Consider the following 21,356-nt stretch of genomic DNA (forward strand, 5'->3'; position numbering starts at 1 on the left):
AGGGAATTAAAAAAAAAAAAAACATAGAACAGATAGGATGTTTTCTCTGTGCCAAAGGCGAACCTAAACACTCCTGAATTTCATTTTGAAATTGACGCTTTAATGCTTGGCACAAATATTGCACGTAAGCTCGTGTCAGGACATTTCCCCCGTTTGCAAAAGTTTCATTCAATTTGGACAAGTACTTTTTTTTTTTTTTTTTTTTTTTTTTTTTTTTTTTTTTTTTTTAAGCTTTGCCTGTACCCCAATTTTGTTTTTTTGTTATTTTGGATGTTTTTTGCTTCATGCTACTATGAGACTGCACACAGATGTATATAGGTATTTTATTGCTGATGCTCTCTCAGAAAACGAAACGAACAACACCAACAGCAGGGTTGCACGATTGACTCGTACCTTGGTTTCCAAACGGGAAGGATGCTTTATCATAACATTTAACTTTTTTTTTTTTTTTTTTTTTTTTCTGGCAAAAATTACTGTTATCAAATGTGAGCCTTTTTCATTTGAAAGGGGCCCTTGAAGTGAAAGAATGTCTTAGACATATTGAACGATTTTTGTATTTATCATTTGTGTTCCTGTAGCCTCGCAGCTGGTGTGCTCTCAAGGTTGAAAATATTTTTTTTTTAAAAATACTCTTGGGCAGTTATTACAACACAAAATTTAAAATATGAACCTCTACCAAATAGTTGAGATGTAATTTGATGGTTTAAAAAAAAAATACTTGGAAAATGTAACAAAATGCCCATCTTATTTGCACAATTTGACCTTTTACGGGTTGACATATCAGACGACAGTGCAGGGTTCAAATTTGCGATCAGTTGACGGTTCAAACAGACTTAACTCCAGCTGTGTAGGTTTGGCTTGCGTAACAAATGCTGTCATCTTACCCGAGTGAGCGCTTATGGGTCTTCATCTCTCACTGCAGCACTCCGAGCAGACAAAACAAGTGTAAAACCTAAATAGCTGTCGTAAACCTGCAGAGCATGCTGACAAAACAATAAGATGCGTTCAATAGACGTACTTCATGTCATTGATAGAACCTCCTTGTTTTTGTGGCGCTTTTTTTTTTCTTTGATTTTGTTTTTTTTCTGGTTTGGAAAAAACGTGTTTATTGTGACTACCTGTTAATTAGTGATGTGACAATTAAACAATAAATGAAAATGGACTAAAACTCCTTATTGTGTCTAGATTTGTATTTCTTCGTCCACTTTTTTTATTTGCCAATTTAGACTGCAGGATTTGTGTTAAATAAAGTTATTCAGTAGATTTAGTAAGTGCGGTCGGTTTAAGTCGTCCAGAAACCTTATCATGCAGGCACATGGAATTTAATACCTTTCACGATAGCTTTCAATGACATCATTTTCTTTGTCATAACCTTACATCATTCGCCGTCACAGACTTCGAGGCTTTATGTCATCGTTGAACATTCAACAAGCTCACTGTCTGGCCGCTTGCTACATTTTTCTATTAAGAATACTTTCCTTACAACAGTCCTTATTAAAATGTTTGTTCCCAAACACACCAAGCATCTTTCCTCACCTTTCAGGCATCTCTGACAGGTGATTATGTTTTTGTCCATTTGAATTTCAAGCCCAAATAATACAATACAATAATTTGTTTTATATGCATTTCCCACAGTGCCCTGACATCTCCTTTGAATGAAGTTTATTAGTTCCATCTTCCAGACATCAAGCCCTTTTGCTTGTTGCTAAATTCATTCATCTCCTCAGGTATGAGTCACATGGTATGATAGATTTGATACATCTGGTTATATTCATCTCAGCAGAAACGTCCTAAACAGGTTACGCCAGGTATGCCGTTCCTTAAAAAAGCTCGACTGAACCTGCCCCGCTCCACAGTATTAGATAACAAAGCAAAGAAATCCGGCCTTCGTGGAACAATATTTGCAGTCAATGGCGATAACTACACTGGGGAGTGGCTGGACAATAAGAAACATGGTGAGTTTAAAAGTGTTTTTTTATCTCCAAATTATGTGGAAATATAACATCTTGTGATTATTCAAGGTTGGGGAACCCAAGAGTGGAAGTCGACGGGTTCGATTTACAACGGTGAGTGGAAATATGGCAAACATGATGGATACGGCATCTTCAGTATACTCCGGCCGGACACGAAGAAGTATGTCACGCAGTACTGTGGAGAGTGGAAGAATGGAATGAAACACGTACGTGTTTATTGTGGGAATGCTGAAGCATTCCCACATATATTATTGTGATTTTTATTCTACTCACTTTTTTTTTTGCCATGTAATAACTCCCACATAATACTTCTGATTAACATTGTTCAAATTTCAACTAGCTTCAAAAATTCACACCTCCCGGGGTATATATATAGTTTGATTCCACATTACTTACAGTATTTGCACAATTTAACCTTAAATATCAACTTTTCCCCATTCATTTTCAATGAGATAGACATTGAACTTTTTCTAAGTGTCACTTTCCACGTCCACTTCCATACATATAACTTATCATCATTGCCAGGTGTTTGATGCGGCTCCTTGGCACAGTTGGCAGTAACCAGGGGAGGGTCATCATTTCATAATTTATCTGTCAATTTACTTCATAAGCATTCCACGTGCATTCAAATCTTAGCATTCAACTTTCAGCATTCCCACGCAATTTCTCCAGAAATTGCACTTAGTCTAGTTATTATTATTAGTTGTCAATGTCGTTGCACCAACGTTTCCCCCATTTGCACAACAACGTGTGAACTTGTCCAATTGCTAATGCTAACTGTAAACCTTGATTCCAATTGTTTTTTTTCTCTTTATAATCTCTTTAGGGACACGGTTCCTTTTTTTACGTGCATGCAACATATGAGGGCGAGTGGAGCGAGGACAATCGCAGTGGTTGGGGAAGACTCACCTATAAGTGTGGTGACCTCTATGAGGGGGAGTGGCTATGGGATAAGGAAGATGGAACAGGTGTCATTCAATTTGGTAAGTTTTTTTTTTTTTTTTTTCTAATTCATCGTGGCCACGTGTCTTTAAATATCTGACTTTTGAAAGTGTATGTTTAAGCCAACGGGAACTGGTATGAAGGATCTTGGAAGGACGGCAAGAAAAATGGTCACGGAAAGTTCTACTATGCCGACAAAGGACTCATTTATGAAGGTCTTTGGGTAGATGGCGATGCAAAATGCGGGACTTTGTCTGATCATGGGAGAGAAATGGCGCCATACCCCACCAAGTATCCGATTCCAGAGGTAACGTTGCACTCACGCTGTATATGAGCCATTTTTTTTTGTTTTATTATTAAGTTGTGTGACTTCAAACAAAAATTTATTTATTTTTTTTAAACCCTAGGTAACACTAATGGACATGCAAATGGTGCTAGCGGAAGCCGAGTCAGTATACGTGGATGAAAGTTGATGAAAATACAAGAGAAAACTGTTTAGTGATCGTTTTTACTTCATGGACATGGTCATTGCATCAGCAAGAACTGAAAATAGTCGGATTATGCATGTGGTCTTTTGTAACAATATTGAGTTATGTAGAATGACTTTCTGCCGTTTTTGAATGTGGGGAAAAAAAAATCTCATGTAGGGCAGTGCTTCTCAAATAGTGAGGCTTCGTCAAGGTGGGCGCGTTTGACCCCTTTTTTTTTTCTTCTTTTTTTTTTAAACTCTTACAATAAAGTGCAATTGCACCTCCACTACATTAGGGGGCAGTGGCGCTCATTGGCAGGGTGTGCGCAGGGAGCATTCGCTCTGTCGTGTCGGTGGTTTTTGCACACAGTACAGAGTATGAGTATGAAGTGTCGGCGCGAAGTGTAGCAGACCCTCAAGTGACACCATAAAATTTTTTTTAACAGGAATGAGAAGACAGGCGGAGAGCGAGACGGAGGTAATTATATTTATTTATATTTACATTAGTCGTGCGGGGCGGGAGGTCGAGAGATGTTTTCTTCTTCCCAGGTGGGGCATGACAGAAAATAATTGCGAAGCAACTGGTGTAGAGCCAAATTCATCCCAATTCGCCTCTACAAAACTGTGTGCGCTTTGTGAGCTATGCTAATACTGAAAATGGAATTTACCAAAAACCTGACCATACAGTTTGGAAGTATTTTACTGTCTGAAATGTACAAAGAACTTCGGGGTCTACTCCAAACAAGAATCTTGTGCAGAGACTTGTCTCATTCACGTTTTTACACGAACACAAACAAGTGTTTTCAACTGAGCCCTCTGACAATGTTAGCTTCTCCCATTTTAACTCATTCACTCGCAGCCATTTTGACTGAAGCAAGCCCCTTCACTCCCAGCTGTTTTACTGGATTTTGATTGATTTTGCAAAGCCCATAGAATACTGTGTTCTATTTGTTATAAAAACATGGAATCTACAAAAAGAAAGACTAGCATCTCTTCTTTCATCGGGGAAAAAAAAAGTATTTCTATCTGTTTCCGTTTTGCAGCAATTAGCATTGGAATTTCCTCATGATTCAAAAATCTGTTTTAAACAGTGGGGGAAAGAGAGTTTTGCAAGATGGCCCTGGTTGATCTCATACTCTGCTGCCACCTGCTGGCCGTTTTTGTAACAACTACAATTGATTCAAGCATTCTCTTCAGTTTAGAGGCTGCATCAAGGCCTTCTGTATGCTCTAGCATAAAAAACAAAAACTAAATATAAATACGTCTTTGGGAGCAAATGCGTTAAAAAGGTGAACCTGAACCCCTCAGATCTTTAACTAAGAAAATTGGACTGTTTGTTTAGAAATTTTAAGTAGGGGTGTCCAAATTAGTTCCTTAAACGCCACTATTTTTTTTTTAATGCAGTAATAAATTTAATAATGCATATATTTGTGGAGACTGGGGTCAAGTTGAATTTCACAAGTGACTTCATGTTAAATATTAAGAAAAAATGCACTGAGCTGTCACCAACAAATGTAATTATGCCATCTAGTGGCAGAAAAATGACCTCAATACAAATCAATATCGCACTAGTTTTTTTACAGTCATAGTACATATTGTTTTAACTCGATTTTATGAATTATTAATTTACTGTATCAAGCCATATTTCTGATTATTATTTTCCACTTTTGCTTTCATAAGAGTATGAAAACTTAGGGGGTAATTATTGTACATTTTATTGTACATTTAGAAATTTTGCAATGAATCATGTGTTAACTATTGAACTTATGCGATTTAATTACGATTTAAAAAAAATCACCTGACACCCTAATTTTAAGCACGTTTTTAACTCCAAGGAAAGCCTTTCATGTGAATAATTCTTTAACATTCAGAAAACTTTATTGCTTCCTGTGTGACACAAGTTTACAAAGCATTTTCAATTCCATTGTACCTTCCGATGACAAAGAGTATTGTTAAAAAAAAAAAAAATCCATACATTCCATCTGCGATGGCACCTGTCCCAGCTGGCTTCGGGCTTCACGTTGATGGAATGATCCAGCAGACCATCAAGAATAACATAATAAGTTGAAGACTGTTTCAAAAGGATGATGAACAAATTCCACACAATTTCTTCTGCATCAGTATGAAAGTCGTTCTATATACTTTGAAAAAATATAGATTTATATTCTCACAATTTATTCACAGCACTTAAGTGCAAATGTGAGTTAGCACGTGCATCGTGATTCTCCGCGTGTATATTCCGGTACAATATGTGAGTTTGTGACAGGAGAGCAGGTCAAGTATATTGAAAGAATTTTTTTATTTATTTTTTTCTTTCTCAACGGACCTGTCCGAAGTATTCTCCAGCAAGATATGAAACCCTAGTCGCGTCAAGAAGATGATCAACTTCCTTCCTGTGTCCTCCGAAAGCGCCACTTTTTTTTTCTTTTTTTTTTTAAATGAATGAAATGGAATTTGCAGCCTGCAGCCATTTTCGCAACCTTATCAAGCGCTGTCATGATGACACATTTCTTTCCAGATTTTCATCTCTTCCATCAGAACCTTATTCTGATCTTCAAGATCCGCCACGTGTTTTTCCAAGCCTTGCACGTAAGCCTTTCTCCTCTTCCTATATTCCCGAGCAGCTTCCCTGCAAAACATCAAATTGTTTATTAGGCAAACCAAATAAAGTTTGGTATGGACTTCATGAATCATGACACATTTTTCAGCTGATCCCTTTTTGTTGCCCTTCCGATTTGCAGCTGTCAAAAGTGTTCCCCCTGAATCCAGAATGTACAGTTCTGGACTAAAGTTGCCTTTGTGTCAACCTTTGCGAAACGCCTTGATAATGTAGAACATAACGTTTATTGCTAAACTAAGTGCAATTTCTGGAGAAATTGCGTGGAAATGCTGAAAGCTGAATACCAACTGTGCCACCAACCTTAATCAGACACCTGGTAAATGATGAGAAGTTATTTGTATGGAAGTGGGCGTAGAAAGTGATTCTTAATAAAAAAGTTCAGTGTCTGAAACATCTAAAAGTTGGTGTAATGACATTTACAAATAATAACTAGACTAAGTGCAATTTCTGGAGAAAGCTGCTGAATGCTAAGATTTGAATGAATGTCGAATGCTTATGAAGTAAATTGACAGATAAATTATGACCTCCTGGTTACTGCCAATGAGCAGTATCAGACACCCGGCAATGATGCTAATGATAATGATGACACATATAACAATATGTGTGGAAGTGGGCGTGGAAAGTGACGCGTAGAAATAGTTCAATGTCTGTCCCATTGAAAATGAATGGGGAAAAGTTGATATTAAACGTTTAAAATTGTGCAAATACTTTAAGTAATGTGGAATCAGACGATATATATACCCCGAAGGGCGTTAATTTTTTACGCTAGTTGAAATTTGAACAGTGTAAATTGAAAGTATTATGTGGGAGTTGTTACGCGGCAAAAAAAAAAAAGTGTGGAGAATGAAAATCACAATAACATGAATAACGTGGGAATGCTTCAGCATTCCCACAATAAACCGACTTCTCGTCTACCTGTTTTTCATCAAGCTGCGTGCTGACTGGCGACGAGGACCTCTGCCTCGTGCCCCGCCGCATGGGAGGATGGAGTTGGCGTATTGTATCTGCATGGCTGCCAAGTCACCTGCAAAAGCAGCACAGATACAAAAAAAAAAAAAAAGCTTTTAATGCTTATTTCTTTAAATGTCGCAAGTTAGTGTCTCCATATTTATGCAGTAGAAGAAAAACCTGATCTCAAGTTATAGTACTTATGCCATAATTTGCTAAATGAATTTTGTTTATGTGTCATTAAGGCAATTTGTACCTGTCAGCTGTTGAGCAAACTGCATCTGCAGGTTATCTTGCTGCTCTGTGCAGTATGAAATGTGCACAGATTGTGTTGGCTGTGCAGGCGTAACCATCGATACCGCCGCCTGCGTTTGATCATTCTGATGATTGAGAGGACCTTTAAAAAGAAAAGTCTGTCATTTTCCCACTATAGTATTTGGTTAGGCTTAGAAAACAGAAATGCCTACTTAGCTAGCCTGTGTGTTAGCATTGCTGTAAGCGTCAAGTGTTACATCAGCATAGTCCGATTATCGGATAAATAAACCTGTTCAAAATGTAGGCTACTATCGCAATTTTTTTTGTACGAGTGTGACAACCAATTAGGAAGGAACCTCACATTCTTGTTTTTGCCAGACAAAAATTGAACACTCCCAAATGATTCAACATAAGCTAAAGGATCAGCTAACAAGTTAGCCTCGCTTCTTGTCATTCTCCTCACACATTAAATATCAGATGAGCTAACGGTAACTAATGAGGTAAGCTAACAAATACGCTAACAGTCATTCACCTCATTACGAATCAGATGAACTAACAAAGGTTAACACTAAATGACATACAGATAAGCTAACAGTTAGCCTCGCTTCTTGTATTTCTTTTACTACTACTGCAGTCTGACTTCTTTGTATTTTTTTTGGGCAGTTTGGGTGCCCTGCTGAATCTTAAAAGTCAATCTTGGTACTACCAAACAGACATTTTACTTGGAGGAGGCTGGTGATATATGTGTGAAGATGTTCTGCGATGGTCATCATTTTTACCTGCATCATGTGTTTGGTCTCTCACGTTTGAAAAATTGGTTGCAACGTTATAACAGATTGTGTGTAGCAGCACCATTTATAGATCCCAACCCTCATGACAATTGATAACAGCAATTACCTTGTATTGCAGGCAAGTAGCTATTTGCATCATTCCACATGTTTTGGTAGTAGTCAAAGGCGTTAGATTCAGGAGGATCCGTCTGCGAGTTGATTGTTGTCATAGCTGTCGGCGTCTCTGTCCCCTCTCGGTGTGTTAAAGTGCGAGACTGAGGAGGCTGCAAATTTCAAATAGCAAAAGTCTTATGCAAAGCAACAAGGCAAAGTTCCCAGGAAGCCACCAATCGCTAAATTTACTGCAAAATGCCTTGATAGTTTTGCCCTGAGAACAAGTTCAAGACATGCTGTGCTGGATTGAGCAAAGCAGCCCCAGAACATAACTGACCTTGCCTGCTGTTTGTTTCACGGTTCTTTTGTTACATGGTGGAAGCAATGGTACCCTTTTGTTAAATAATGTATTACAAACAAACAAAAATCACTAAAATAACTTGAGTTCATCAATTTTCTAGGTCAAAACAGTTTTCGTTCCGCCCCTAATGTACATTTATACGAATGCTTAAAAGCATGTCATCAACTTAAACTGACATCAAGCTTGTTTTTCAAGTCAGTCAACAACATTTTTTTGAGCAGAAGTCACACCTTAATATCGGCCATACTGACAATTGATTCTTACTTATTTTGACAATTCCCAACATCTGTCAATTTCTGATGCAAATGCTTCCGTTGCGCGGCGTAAACAAATTTCTTTTGCCTGTGACGAGCATACAAACGAGGCGGATTGTTACGGCAACATTCCATCACGTTTTGAAATCAGAAACAATCCTCACAAACCAAATTGCAGCGATCCAAAAGTCCGATGCTTGTCAATGGAAGGAGAGGGCCACTTCACCGAATTTTGTGACGTAAGCTCGGAATTGTTTGTAGTCGGGTGAAGGCAGCTCGGGGCTTATATCATCAAAACTTGCTTTTGACCTTTTGCCTTTTAAGGGATTATACAAAGTTGACTTGACCTGACCTTTCAGTGTTGCAAAGGCCTTTTAGTTTGAAAGCTGGGCTTTGTGTGGGTCACATTGTGTTTTATAATAAAGTTTATGAACTTATTATTGTATTCGTGTTGTTTAAGGCTCTTTAAAGTCTTATAGACAAAGACAGTTTCCCCATCCTCCACCTTTTGAAAGTGCAAATTGTGCCGAATGATACAATTTGTTGCCACTATTTTCTTAAGTTAGTTTACCCTATTTTATATTGTATTTTGTCCACTTGTTTATATTTATATGCCCAAATAAATAAATAAAAAAACAATACAAAAGTGCAATTTATACCGTTTTTATATAAGGAGTGTTAAGTGGGCCATGAAGAAAATGAATAAGAAAATTATTAATAAAAACAATTATTTATGATTATTATTATTAATAATATTATGACAGTGTGCTTTGGTATTCTCTTCATTATCAACAAAAACATTTGAATATGTACATGTTGTTTAGTTTGTTGTTCGAGTATCCCCCCACACTACATAAAAAAATAATAATAAAAAAAAAATACTATATTAAGGCCTATTTTGCGTGCATCATACAAATTCATGAATTTTTAAGGCAAAAAAAAAACTTTTGATGGTCAAAGTCTGAGGTTATATAATTTCAAAACGCAATGTGAATATGAATCATATACATGTTTTGATATGGTTGTGTAACTTTTTATTGTAGCAACTTGTATGTCATTAGCTTATTTCTTTGGTGTTTCTCTGCCGGTTACCATGATTAATACTTTCACCCGTTTTTGTTTTTTTTCCCGCCTCTTGGGCCATCCCACTCCACTGCCGCATTTGTGAAAATTCACATGTATATATTTATATTTAAACGGGATGACTTGTCAAGTCTAGTCGTCAAAGTCCAAATGTTGTATCAAGTCAAATTATTCGTGTGGGTATAGTAGTAATAATAGTATTATTTTATATTATTTGAATCTATGCTTGAGTATTAATTTCACGACTTAATTGTTTGGGTATACCTGAAGGCAATATTTCTATTTAGTAAAAATTTTACAGATAATTTCAGTGTAAAAGCAATGCGGGCTGTTATTACGCAACATTGACAGCTGGGGGCAGTATGACGCGTTTTCATGTTTAAACGACGCCAAATTGTCAACGAAGAAGAAAGTTGCCCAAGTAACGTCAACAAACTCGAGGGTTTCAGGCAGAGAGATGTTTTGCTAACTCTGGGAAGATTCTTCAAACAAACGACACCCACATTTGAAATATTGGTGAAAAGGACAAACCAGGATTAAAGGTATTTTATTCTGTTTTTGCAAAAATGTTGTCACCATTATAACAGTTAGTGGACAGTCTTTTGGTGGCGTGGTGCTAATTCTCATTCACAAAAAGTGGATGTTGAAGCGATATATAACATGTAAATATGCTTACGGTGGTCACATTTTTCGATACGGAGCACACGTGCATAATTTCCACCTACATAGGCCGTGTGAGGCTTTAGCTGTGTTAGCCGCGTTAGCATGCTTCACTTCTATTATGTATTGTGTCGGACCACAGCAACACCGAAAAATCGCTACACATTATTAAACTAATCAACATTTGCATTGGCATAAGGATTGTTATTAAAAATAAGTAAAGGCACGCTAGCTCGATACAATATATTATATTAATTTGTTGTCATAGAAAATATTGGCAACCATAAATATTGATTTATGTATTTTGCAAATTACTTGGCTGGTCTCAAGGTTTGACTGACCATAAATCAACCAATTAGCCATCATTGAGTAGTTTGCCTCAAAGGACTGTATTATTATTTCTCACACACTCGCTGTGATGCATTCAATAACCACAAAAATACATCATGTGTTTCCAGGTTAGGGCACTATGAGTCAGCGGCCTCCCTCCGGTATGGGTCGGCCTATGAGCCGTGTTGGATCAGCGGTACCAGGAAGTGGAAGACCTTTAACAACTGTTCGACCTCCTCCGACAGCTATGCGGATACCAACTGGGGTAGGACAATGTTTGGGATTTGTTTTAGCTGCTTTCTATAAGCGCACATGTGTCAGTTTTGTTAAATAGAGGTTCTTATACTTATTATCATTCAGATGGTTCCGGGTACAGGGATTCATCCTGGCACGAGGGCTCCTGGAGTCCTGTCGGCACAGATCAAAGTGGCTGATAGGCCTGTGACTCAACAGGGCCTCAGTGGTATGAAGACTGGGTTGAAAGGTAAGTACAAGTTATAGTACAAGCCCATTCGACCTGTACATGCATTCCTATAGCCTTTCTTAATTTTATTTCTCTATTGTGTCATCTCCACCCCCACGAAGGACCTCAGAGACAAATTCTGGACAAGTCTTATTACTTAGGTCTTCTCAGGTAACGATGTATCGTCAGACGTTAACGAAACCTGTGGATGACCCGCCCCAAAGTATATATCTTAAACGAATTGTTTGTTTTGTTAGGAGTAAGATCAACGAGTTCACAACAGAAATCGGCAAACTCCGCAAAGAGATTGACACCTTCAACCAAGAGAACTCGGTCTATCTATCCTATGAAAAGAGGTCAGTGAACATATCAGTTGGCAGATGTGACTGAATTGTTGCGCTTTTTTTTTTTTTTTTTTTTTTTTTTTTTTTTTTTTAAATGTCCTGTTCTTTCTAGCGCTGAAAGTCTGGCTTCAGAAATTCGTGATCTGCAGGGCCAGCTCGCTGACTACAACATGGTAAGGCTAGCAATAAATATACCATGCAGCTCCTCCTGATATATCTTTATTTTTGTCATTTTGTGCTTTCAGTTGATGGACAAACTCAACACCAACTCAGACATGGAGGAAATGACCAACGACTACAACAGCGTAAGTACACTTCGTAAACAGTCTCAATAGACGATCCAGTTCCAAAATGTAAAATGATGATCAATTGTAATATAATTTCACGTCCTTTCCTCCAATCAGCTGAAAGCCCAGAACGACAGAGAGGCTGAAAGCCTTGACAGCATCTTCATTGAAAGACGAGAGTAAGTATTTTGGAACAGCCCTCACTTGTCCCATTTGAGAGAAAATCAATTTCAGCTGGTACTAATTAGGAGTAGGGACGTAACGATATGGGCGATATCGTGATATTAAAACTGCCACAATATTGTCGTCGTCATGTTCACGATATTTAACTCTTTGACTGCCAGGCGTTACTAAAACAAAACAAAAAAATACACAGTGCCAGCCGCTTTTGAGCATTTTAACTAATCTTTCAAGGCAAAAAGAATATTGTTTGCCTTTACAACATATACAATGTGGCTACGAAATGAAAGATCGCATTCCATTCATTGGAATTTTACTAATCATCATGAAACGTCTTTGGCAGTCAAAGAGTAGGAACACAGGTTGATTTCCATTTGTGCAGTTCTAAGCACCCTCTGGTGGCTAGTTTATTAGAGCAATTTAATTTTCATTCGGGATGTTTTGGCCTTCTATGTTTAACATCTATGCCAATGGTCAGGTGAAGAGAACAAAATATGCTTGTGAACCGAGTCAATATGTGGAGGAACTTAATATGGGCGTGCATTAGCAAGTGCCTCAATATTAAGTCTTATTAGAGAATGTAGATTGTTTATATGCATTGCTGTAATTTACAAAAGCACAATCTTGTGGGCTTTTTTTTTAGTATGAGCTCATTTTTTTTTTTTTATTTACATATATATATATATATATATATATATATTTTTTACAATATTGTGACCTTTTATTAGTATTGCCAACCTCTCCACAATATCGTGACAATATCGTATCATGACATTTGGATATCGTTGCATCCCTAATTAGGAGTGTGCTAAAAAAAATGATAGTTGACAATACACGTGTCGATACGGAAGGGTCAGAATTGAATATTGCACATTCATTCATAAAGTTTCCCGGCGCGTATCTGAAAATTCAACCAGGCACGGCTGCCGATAAACCGGAAGCGCCGCTACCATTACAAGAAGCAAGCATTTTTGCCATCCAACATAATCAAAATATCGTTTGGGGATACATTTGAGTTACTCTTCTGCCTTGATGTAAGGATCCTCAAAGTAGTGGCCATCGTCGTCCCCCTCGCCCCCCCGGTGCTCAAAGGTGAACGTCCGCATGCCCGTCTCCGAGTAGATGCTTGAGGCTGCGCGGCCATCTTGGTTCTCCTCTTGCTGCAGCCGTCTGTGTCTGTAATTGCGGAAGAGCCGATACCAGGAGGGGCCTTTGATGGCGCATACGATCATCATGGATGTGGTCATTGCCAAGACTGCAACGCACGCTGCGAACCTCCAAGCGTTTCCAGGCACAGGTTGTTGCTCTATGAAAACGATCTTTGTTAAGACATTTTTTTTTCTCAAGCATATTACACATAAAATCTAATTTCTCTTACCGCTGTTTGGGCTGGTGGTTAGCATAAATTTGGGCAAATTGGAAGGGCCCTTTGGTTGTTGAGAATGCCTGGTTGTGCCATATGGTGGGTTTTGGGGGTCCACTTTGGACGAGGGTGGTGGTGTTGGGTAGCACGTCGTGATAACTTCCAAAACATCCGTTCCAGCTTTTTGCCCTGGTGATGCACAATTTGTATTTGTTCCTGCTGTGGATCCAAACATGACAGAATCCCAGTCACTATTTACTTAGATTGAATTTATGTTTAGGGTTGGGCAGTTGACTAACCCTTCCTCAATTGTGTCAAGATTACTCAACAACCAAATCTAATTAGTCTGATTTGTCAACAGTTCTGCCCTTCTCGCTACTGTCTGCACCAATACTAAATTATATTTGTCTAAATGCTAGAGCTATGTGTTTAAAACTAGTAATTAAGAAACTCGGGGCGCTAATTAGCACACCGCCAGGCTTCCGCTTCTCTTTTTTTTTTTCCAAGTTTAAGCAATGAAAATGATTACCAATGGCAACTCCTGCTGCTCTAATCTCTTCAATGCTGCTCAGCAGTTGGCAGGAACAATTCCATGGGTTTCCTTGTAGGTCTACCACCTAATAGAGTCCAATAGATTGAGGATATTACATTCATGCCAAGCTGCTTTCAACAGATGCAGTTCAGATGGTAAAACAAGAAAGCTATGCTTGGCGCAAAAATGTCTAGTAGGGATCCAAGTATATGATTGGTTACCTGTAGATTATTAAGCTTGCTGAATAGCTGTGCAGGAAGACTTGTCAGCAGGTTGTTGGACAGGTTCAGCACACTGAGTGCGTTTAGGCCATAGAAAGACTCAGGTAGGAGGCTGTAATAAAAAAACTCAAAATGTACAGAAATTGCAAAAAAAACAAAAAAAATCTCAAGCAACTCTTTGATTTTCTTTTTTTTTTTTTTCCCAATGTACCTGCTGATTTGGTTCCCGGCTAGCGACAGCACGCTGAGGTGTGGTACAACAGATAAGTACCGAGCTGGTATTTGGGTCACCCAGTTAACATCCAGGTGGAGCTCCACTAGTTGGGGATAACTAGCCAGGGATAGGCTGTCCTCATTGGACAGAGTAATCTGATTCCTTTCGATTACAAGACTAGTAGTAACAGATGAGTTGCTGCTGCTGGGAGGGATAGCTTTCAGAAACGAGTTGGTGAAGTTACGGACCTGCCACAGAAAGCGTGAACAGGTGGTTAGAGGACAAGCTGGGAGTGCGAAATGTGGCAATTAAACACAAATAAAAGATATTCTTACATGTATATATTCCACGGCAACCGCATTTGTTGTAAACATTGCGACAAGGGAGACCAACCAAAGCAGGCGGGGAAGTTGCTGGCCCATAATCCACCCTTGAAAGAGAACAAAAATGTTTCTTGTACGCTGATTCGGGAAAACATCATTCATTTGGCTAAACAGAAGTATCCAAAATTAGCTTAGTGCTATTGATATAATTATCAACTAACATAATAATTATTTGCGGTAATCTCGGTAGTATTAAATACATACCTTTTTGTCCTGTTAGCAGTAAGATGATGAGCACGCGCGTCAGCCTTGGTGCAGCCAGCGCGGCAAAGGACCTTTGTCCCCTGTTGTAAACGCTGAAAGCTCGTATGCAACATTTTACTGTACAGAATAGTTGTGTGAGGAAGTCAATCCTTTATTGCGCATTTCCTTGTTCCTGTCACAACCTTTCATACCCAGATATAGACCATATAGAGTCCGAATTTTAAAAAATGAGGATCATTCCCATATTTGATCTTTAATCTGTATCATTAAGTTAAAAATATGACAAACTTTAAATGTGCTACCCAGATGATGCTTGTTGCAAAAAAGTTCAACCTTGGTCTCATCAGACCGCAGCACATTTTTCCCCCCATGGAGACGTGACTATTTTTTCCTGTGTAAGATTAGCATAAACCACAATAAAACAAAAATATATTTAAAAAAAAAAGGCTTGCTTGAGCTTTTCAGTTAAATTTTTTATATCTTTGTAATGGCGGCCATTTTTGTTACCGCATTTCAGTTTCTTTCCAAACGTTTATGTGTATGTCCTGTATCTTTGCTGTGCAGAAGGGAGGACGCCATCAGGGCCATCGAAGAGGAAATCAAGAAGGAAAGACGCGTTGCCGAGGAGATCGTCCAAGCCATGCCGGCTCCAAAGCAGGAGAAATATTTAACCATGACGAGAGCCAACGAGGAACTGCTACAGGTATTTTCATTTCTCTTTACCAACCTAATAAAGAATTTACTCAATTTACTGTTTTTCTTTTTCAAAATTTGTGCCAATGGTTGTTTATGTTGGTGTCAGTAAATCCTACCTTACGTTTCATTTAATTTTGCTAATATTAGCTATTTTAAAACTGCAAAAACTGGGAAGTAATCAGCCATTTTTTTCCCTCTTTGTTGTGGAAAAACAAACACTTAAAAACTCATTCACTGCCAGTCATTATAGAAAATTTTTACATTTCCAATACTCACGTGATATTACATTCAATAATTATATATAAACCGAATCTACCAAATAACAGAATAGACTCCCTACTTTTTGTCCCGTCCCGTTCTTTTATAATTGACAGCAGAAAAATGTAGGTTTGCCAAAATACAGCCATTTCTCCCATGGACTCTGAAACTGTGTTTATTTCCTATAAAATGGGGCAATGATGTCATCTACCGGTGGTTGGGCATCAGTAAAGTTGTTTCCAAGTTTGATATTTACAGTGGAGCATGCTCAGATTCGCCCCCATTTAGCACCGCTCTAAAAAATACAATTGACAAGTATACTTGTCAAAGGCAGTGAATGAGTTAAGCAATATGCATTGTACATATATACTTTTGTATACTTTACTATTGTATATATACAATTTTGCCCTGCGATTGGCTGGCAACCAGTTCAAAGCCAGCTGAGATAGGCTCCAGCACCCCCCGCGACCCTTGTGAGGAATAAGCAGTCAAAAAAATGGATGGATGGATGGATATACTTCAATTTTCCGGTCTTGTTCTCTCTTAGGAGCTGGCTCTTCTCCAAGAGGAACTGGATGCCCTGCTGACCCGGAAGGAGGGATTTGAAGCGGTGAGTCGGAAAATCAGCAAGAAAAGAAAACGGAGCCGCATCTCACGTACACGTATGATGTTTGCTCCGTGTGTTTTTACCGTAGGAGCTGGCCCACTCGCAGATAAAACAGGAAGTGGTTCGGCTCCACGAAACTTTGTCGACACTGGAGGCAAAGCGGGACAGGATGGAGGCGGAGCAAAAGAAATTCAGCACGCCTCAAGAGGAGCGAGAGAAACTGTTGAAACAGGTGGGATGATTAGTCAGATGATGATGATGATGACTAACACCTCTTAATAATAAAAAATAACGTCGTCATGCTTTGTTTTTCAGGTGAAAGAGGATAATCAGGAAATCGCCAGCATGGATAGACAGTACGTTATTGATGTGCAACCTGCTTGTGCTGACATCATTTTTTTAATTTCTAATATTAGATAACGACAATCGCGTTGTGAATGATTGCGTGACGTGTACGTTCAGGCTGGTGGAGATCAGGGACAAGGCGGGTCAGGTTGCAGAGGAGATCCGACAACGGGAGCAGGACTCAGAGGAAGCTCAAGGTGATGTGACAATGTGTTTATCGCATTCGATGTGCTTGTTGGTTTTTCACACAATTCTTGGATCGGATCATGCTTGTGTCTATACTGTACTGTTTGTACAAAAGACGTGTGAAAATATGCAGATTTGAATGTCGAGACAACACAATGTATTTATTGTGCACAGGCGAGTGTCAGCAGAAGTACAAGGTGCTGAAGAAGAGAGAGGAAGAAATTGATGGTATCTAAATTAACAATATATTATTCATAATTTCTTGTAATAGAATAAGTCCTATTAAAGTGATGCAAATTTTATTTGGTACCTTTTTTGGTTGCCACATAAATTATGCAGCTCCGTGTAAACTGCACTGACTGACTTGAATGGCACATTGTCAGCATTCCTGCAGGCCTTCGAGGATTTAAGGACTCAGGAGCAGAACAAGATGACCCGGAGCCAGGAGAACATTGTCTCCCTTTTGGAGCACTGCAGCAGGGTGAGTCAGGAAGGAGAAAGAGACACATAAGGGTGGAAAAAAAATAACTAAATAGGAATACAAGGATTTTAATAACTTTAGCTTTGTCACCACAATAACACCAGCTTGAGATTTTCATTATTAATTTGTTCTTTAATTAATTAAACAAGGCACAGTTTGGTGAAATTACCGTAATAGTTTTTCAAAAATCTATATTATTGGTCATTCCACGCTTGTGGGCAGTATTATTTAACAATCAAAAGTGTTGAAAATGTTATATCCTCTTTTGCAATGTTAATGATAGAACAAATGTTTTTGGATGTACGTACAAGGTTTCGGCCCGACGCCAACTTTGTGTTTATTTTTAGCACATACAATAAAAGCATAGGTGTGTGTGTGTGTGTGTGTGTGTGTATTTAATCGTGTACAGAACATGTTGCGGCTCCGTCGAGTGGATACAATCACAGCCAGCGAGCTGAGGAACATGCAGGACGTGCTGCTCTGCAAGGAAACGGAGGCGACGCAGTCAGCCAGCACCGCCCGGGGACTGACCACTGGTCAGTGACCCCCCACGCAGAGCCGCACCTGACCCTTGAGCAAAAATCACATTGCGTGCATGCCATGTGTTGGCGTCCCTAGAATCCCACCGCCTGCAGCAGGACCTGGAGAAAGTGCAGCAGCTGGAGGGGAAGATCACGGGTGAGCTGAGCACACTGAAGGAAAATGTCAAACAGATGGAGTCCGAGCTGCTCACCTACAGGGACCTGGAAACCCTGAGACAGACGGCGGAACAGAAGAAAATGGTAGGAATTGGAAACGACGACATGCCGGCATGTTTTGTGACAGAATCGATATCCTAACCGCGATATTGAGTCGTTGAATGCTGTGTTTATATCTATGCTAATGCCATTTTAAATTACGCTAGCATTATAAGCTAGCAGACTTTTCTCTGAGAAAATTGTATTTGCACATTAAATGGTGGGCTTTGAGTTTGTTCTGAAGGGTAATTATGATGTCATTGTGCAGAAACTGCAGCAAGAGCGAGTTTCCCTCACACAACGGCGAGATTCATTCCGGGAACTTTTGGAGGAGATGAGCCAGAAATATGAGGCGCTGAATACCAAACTGCAAGAGAATGAGACCCATGCACAGGTTTGTCAAAATTGGCACTAGTGTTGGAAAGGGGGGCATTGCTAGTAAGATGGTTATTTAACTCTTTGACTGCCAAAGACGTTTCATGATGATTAGTAAAATTCCAATGAATGGAATGCGATCTTTCATTTCGTAGCCACATTGTATATGTAGTAAAGGCAAACAATATTCTTTTTGCCTTGAAAGATGAGTTAAAATGCTCAAAAGCGGCTGGCACTGTGGATTTTTTTGTTTTGTTTTTATAACGCCTGGCAGTCAAAGAGTTTTAATGCCACACGTTATCCAAAAAAAAAAAAAAAAAAAACTTTAATATGACAAAGGCCTTGATCATTTACATCATCCTTAAAAACGTTCTGTTTCATCAAATTTCATACACATGGAGACCATTGAAAAGAGATACAATGCTGCCATCTGCTATAGGTAGTGAGCGTTTTTGATTCCACAACTCATTGACCAGGCAGCATGTGCTACACTTACACAGTGAACTGCCCATTGGCAAAAAAAACAAAACATAGTTGACATAATTTGACGTTTATGGTGGCATACATCGTGATTTTACTAATTGTTATTAAATGTTTTTTGTCAGTCAAAGAGTTAAACCAGGGGTGTCCAAACTTTTAAGTTTTAAGGTTAAACTGAATATCAAGGATTTCAAATAAATACTCCAAGTGAGCTTTTTTTTTTTTTTTTTTTTTTTTTTTTGTAGTTGACAAATCTGGAGAGGAAATGGCAACATTTGGAGCAAAACAACTTTGTCATGCAAGAATGTATCCTTACCCAAAAGCAGAGCGACACGCGTTATTTTCGCAATTCACGTGCAGACGGTTTTCTTTAACGGCAGTGTCAGTCATCGCCTCGAAATCTCAGGAGAGCGACTTCATCTCCGTTTCCAAGAATGTCTACGAACGAGTGGCTGAATATAACAAGAACCTCATAGACTCGCTGCGGAATATCAGGAGCTGAATACACACGTTGTTTTGATAACGGTACTGTACAGGGATCCCCCTTAGGCCCACTTACGGTAATTTTTATTTATTTTTTTAAATGTAATCAGTAATATTTTTTTTTGTGGTCTGAAAATACATTTGTGTATAGAAAGGGCAAGTTTTTGACCATTTATTGGTTAATCGCAGCACGTTTAAAGGGTTAGTTTGGATTTTTTGACATGAATCTCTTATTTCATCATCACCTCCAGTGTGTGCGATCAGCACTGACTTACCCCTGACAGCGTTCTGTGACTGTGACACGAGAGGAAAATAGTCCGGCAAGTTGGCTTGGGTCACGGAAATAAAGCGTTTTTCTTCTAAGATCAATTTGTGTTCAGAAAAGTTTTACATTTGCACACTAAACTCCTTTTTGAAAAAAGTCAGGCACTATTTTTCTGCATGCGGGGCACCGCGCAGTGATATGAACGAACAGAAAAGTAGTGCCGGCGGTAATGGCGTCTGTTTTTTTCAGTGTGAAAATGTATCAATCTTTTGAACACAAATTGTTTTTAGAAGAAAAACGCTTTTATTTCCGTGACCCCAGCCAGCTTGCTGGAATATTTTCCTCTCGTCCAACACCGGACCAGAACTCGTGTCACAGAACAGCAGAATGCTGTCAGGGGTAAGTCGGTGCTGATCGCGCACACTGGAAGTGAGGATGAAATAGAGATTTTGTAAAAAATCCCAACTAACACTTTTTAAATGCTAATAAAAATTAAATCCCAATTTAAGTAAGTAATTAGCGCGCTTCCCTTCTTGCTTCATCATCCTGTAGGATAATACATCAGTTATTGATTGATCTTATTTATTTCTGTTGGGACAGTGATAAAATGGAAAATTTCAATGGACACGTCACTTTGGTTGTGTCGTTATGAAATTTAAGGTCATTTGAATGGAGCATTTATCCAAATCAATGTTATAAATAAAATCATTCACTCAAGATATTCAAGACATTTTTCTCCATGTATTGCTTTTAATTGAAATGAAAACAGTTTGCATAAAATCCAAATTCTGCTCTAGAAATATATCTGGCCTTCCAGTATCAAAGAGTACAGTAAACATTTCAACAGAGCGGGAAACAAGAGCAACCCCTAGCAAATGAACAGTACTATTTTTTTTTTTTTTTTTTTTCCCACCAGAGGTCAACACAACACTCAAGTTTAGACCCCTTCTCCTGCACAGTATATTTACACAGTACTTTCCTATCAAGTCTGACATCAGCAGTGCTTGTGGTTCAGTCTATCAAATTGGGAAGGAAGTCATTTGTTGGAAGCAGTGTGGGACAGAAAATGTGTCCTGACAACAGTGTTATCTCCCATCATCAAGATTTTACCGTGAAAGAAATGTACATGCATAGTTCTTCATTGCAACAGTGAGCAACTCGAAGGAACACAACTTAGGCTAAGTGGTGACAGAACGTAACGGAGGACGTTTTGCTACCAAACCAGTTATGGAAAAAGTGGTTTGTGTGTTTGCTGTCCAAAAAAAACAAGCAGTGGTGTTTTGTGCCTTCGTTGATCTACTAGTTCACTAAATTGTCTCACTCCTGAAGACAAAGCATACTAGTAGTACCTTAAGTTGGATTTTAAGAGTTCCTAATAACACTAACCAATAAGATATGGCTGAAAGAGCATGTGTAACAAGATCTGTTGGTTGACAAATTTTAGTGATGACAAAATGAAGCTTCGTGAAGCAC

General features: G+C 38.7%; 4 protein-coding genes across 10 annotated transcripts; 2 read left to right on the top strand and 2 right to left on the bottom strand.

The window, feature by feature from the left end:
* Positions 1-1,810: 1,810 nt before the first annotated feature.
* Positions 1,811-3,388, top strand: LOC144009825 (MORN repeat-containing protein 3-like). The gene is made up of 5 exons (XM_077509714.1): positions 1,811-1,955; positions 2,022-2,179; positions 2,800-2,956; positions 3,038-3,222; positions 3,323-3,388. The coding sequence occupies exons 1-5, from the start codon at positions 1,811-1,813 to the stop codon at positions 3,386-3,388; spliced, it is 711 nt and encodes a 236-aa protein (XP_077365840.1).
* A 231-nt stretch (positions 3,389-3,619) lies between these two features.
* Positions 3,620-20,609, top strand: ift74 (intraflagellar transport 74). Of its 4 annotated transcripts, XM_077508382.1 has the most exons (21): positions 3,620-3,862; positions 5,903-5,973; positions 10,908-11,044; positions 11,140-11,263; positions 11,365-11,413; positions 11,500-11,598; positions 11,699-11,759; positions 11,832-11,891; positions 11,991-12,052; positions 15,535-15,673; positions 16,472-16,534; positions 16,620-16,763; positions 16,847-16,887; positions 16,994-17,073; positions 17,237-17,290; positions 17,446-17,543; positions 17,953-18,079; positions 18,162-18,325; positions 18,549-18,674; positions 19,381-19,441; positions 19,522-20,609. In XM_077508382.1, exons 3-21 carry the CDS (start codon positions 10,919-10,921, stop codon positions 19,635-19,637), a joined length of 1,794 nt encoding a protein of 597 aa, XP_077364508.1. In that variant the 5' UTR covers positions 3,620-3,862; positions 5,903-5,973; positions 10,908-10,918; the 3' UTR covers positions 19,638-20,609. The 4 variants fall into 4 exon arrangements, with proteins under 4 accessions (XP_077364508.1, XP_077364509.1, XP_077364510.1 ...); XM_077508383.1 differs by lacking the exon at positions 5,903-5,973; XM_077508384.1 differs by lacking the exon at positions 3,620-3,862 and having other exon boundaries at positions 5,795-5,973.
* Positions 5,233-8,977, bottom strand: LOC144008975 (cyclic AMP-responsive element-binding protein 1-like). Of its 4 annotated transcripts, none has more exons than XM_077508385.1 (5): positions 8,875-8,977; positions 8,105-8,261; positions 7,209-7,349; positions 6,920-7,028; positions 5,233-6,013 (listed from the first exon to the last, which is right to left on the bottom strand). In XM_077508385.1, exons 2-5 carry the CDS (start codon positions 8,205-8,207, stop codon positions 5,869-5,871), a joined length of 498 nt encoding a protein of 165 aa, XP_077364511.1. In that variant the 5' UTR covers positions 8,208-8,261; positions 8,875-8,977; the 3' UTR covers positions 5,233-5,868. The 4 variants fall into 4 exon arrangements, with proteins under 4 accessions (XP_077364511.1, XP_077364512.1, XP_077364514.1 ...); XM_077508386.1 differs by having other exon boundaries at positions 8,871-8,970; XM_077508388.1 differs by lacking the exon at positions 8,875-8,977 and adding an exon at positions 8,717-8,829.
* LOC144009658 (leucine-rich repeat-containing protein 19-like) lies at positions 12,763-14,805 on the bottom strand. The gene is made up of 6 exons (XM_077509478.1): positions 14,719-14,805; positions 14,381-14,631; positions 14,170-14,281; positions 13,946-14,033; positions 13,432-13,635; positions 12,763-13,359 (listed from the first exon to the last, which is right to left on the bottom strand). The coding sequence occupies exons 1-6, from the start codon at positions 14,803-14,805 to the stop codon at positions 13,070-13,072; spliced, it is 1,032 nt and encodes a 343-aa protein (XP_077365604.1). The 3' UTR covers positions 12,763-13,069.
* Positions 20,610-21,356: the final 747 nt, after the last annotated feature.

This window comes from Festucalex cinctus, chromosome 20 (assembly GCF_051991245.1).
Source record: "Festucalex cinctus isolate MCC-2025b chromosome 20, RoL_Fcin_1.0, whole genome shotgun sequence".
NCBI classification, from domain to species: domain Eukaryota; kingdom Metazoa; phylum Chordata; class Actinopteri; order Syngnathiformes; family Syngnathidae; genus Festucalex; species Festucalex cinctus.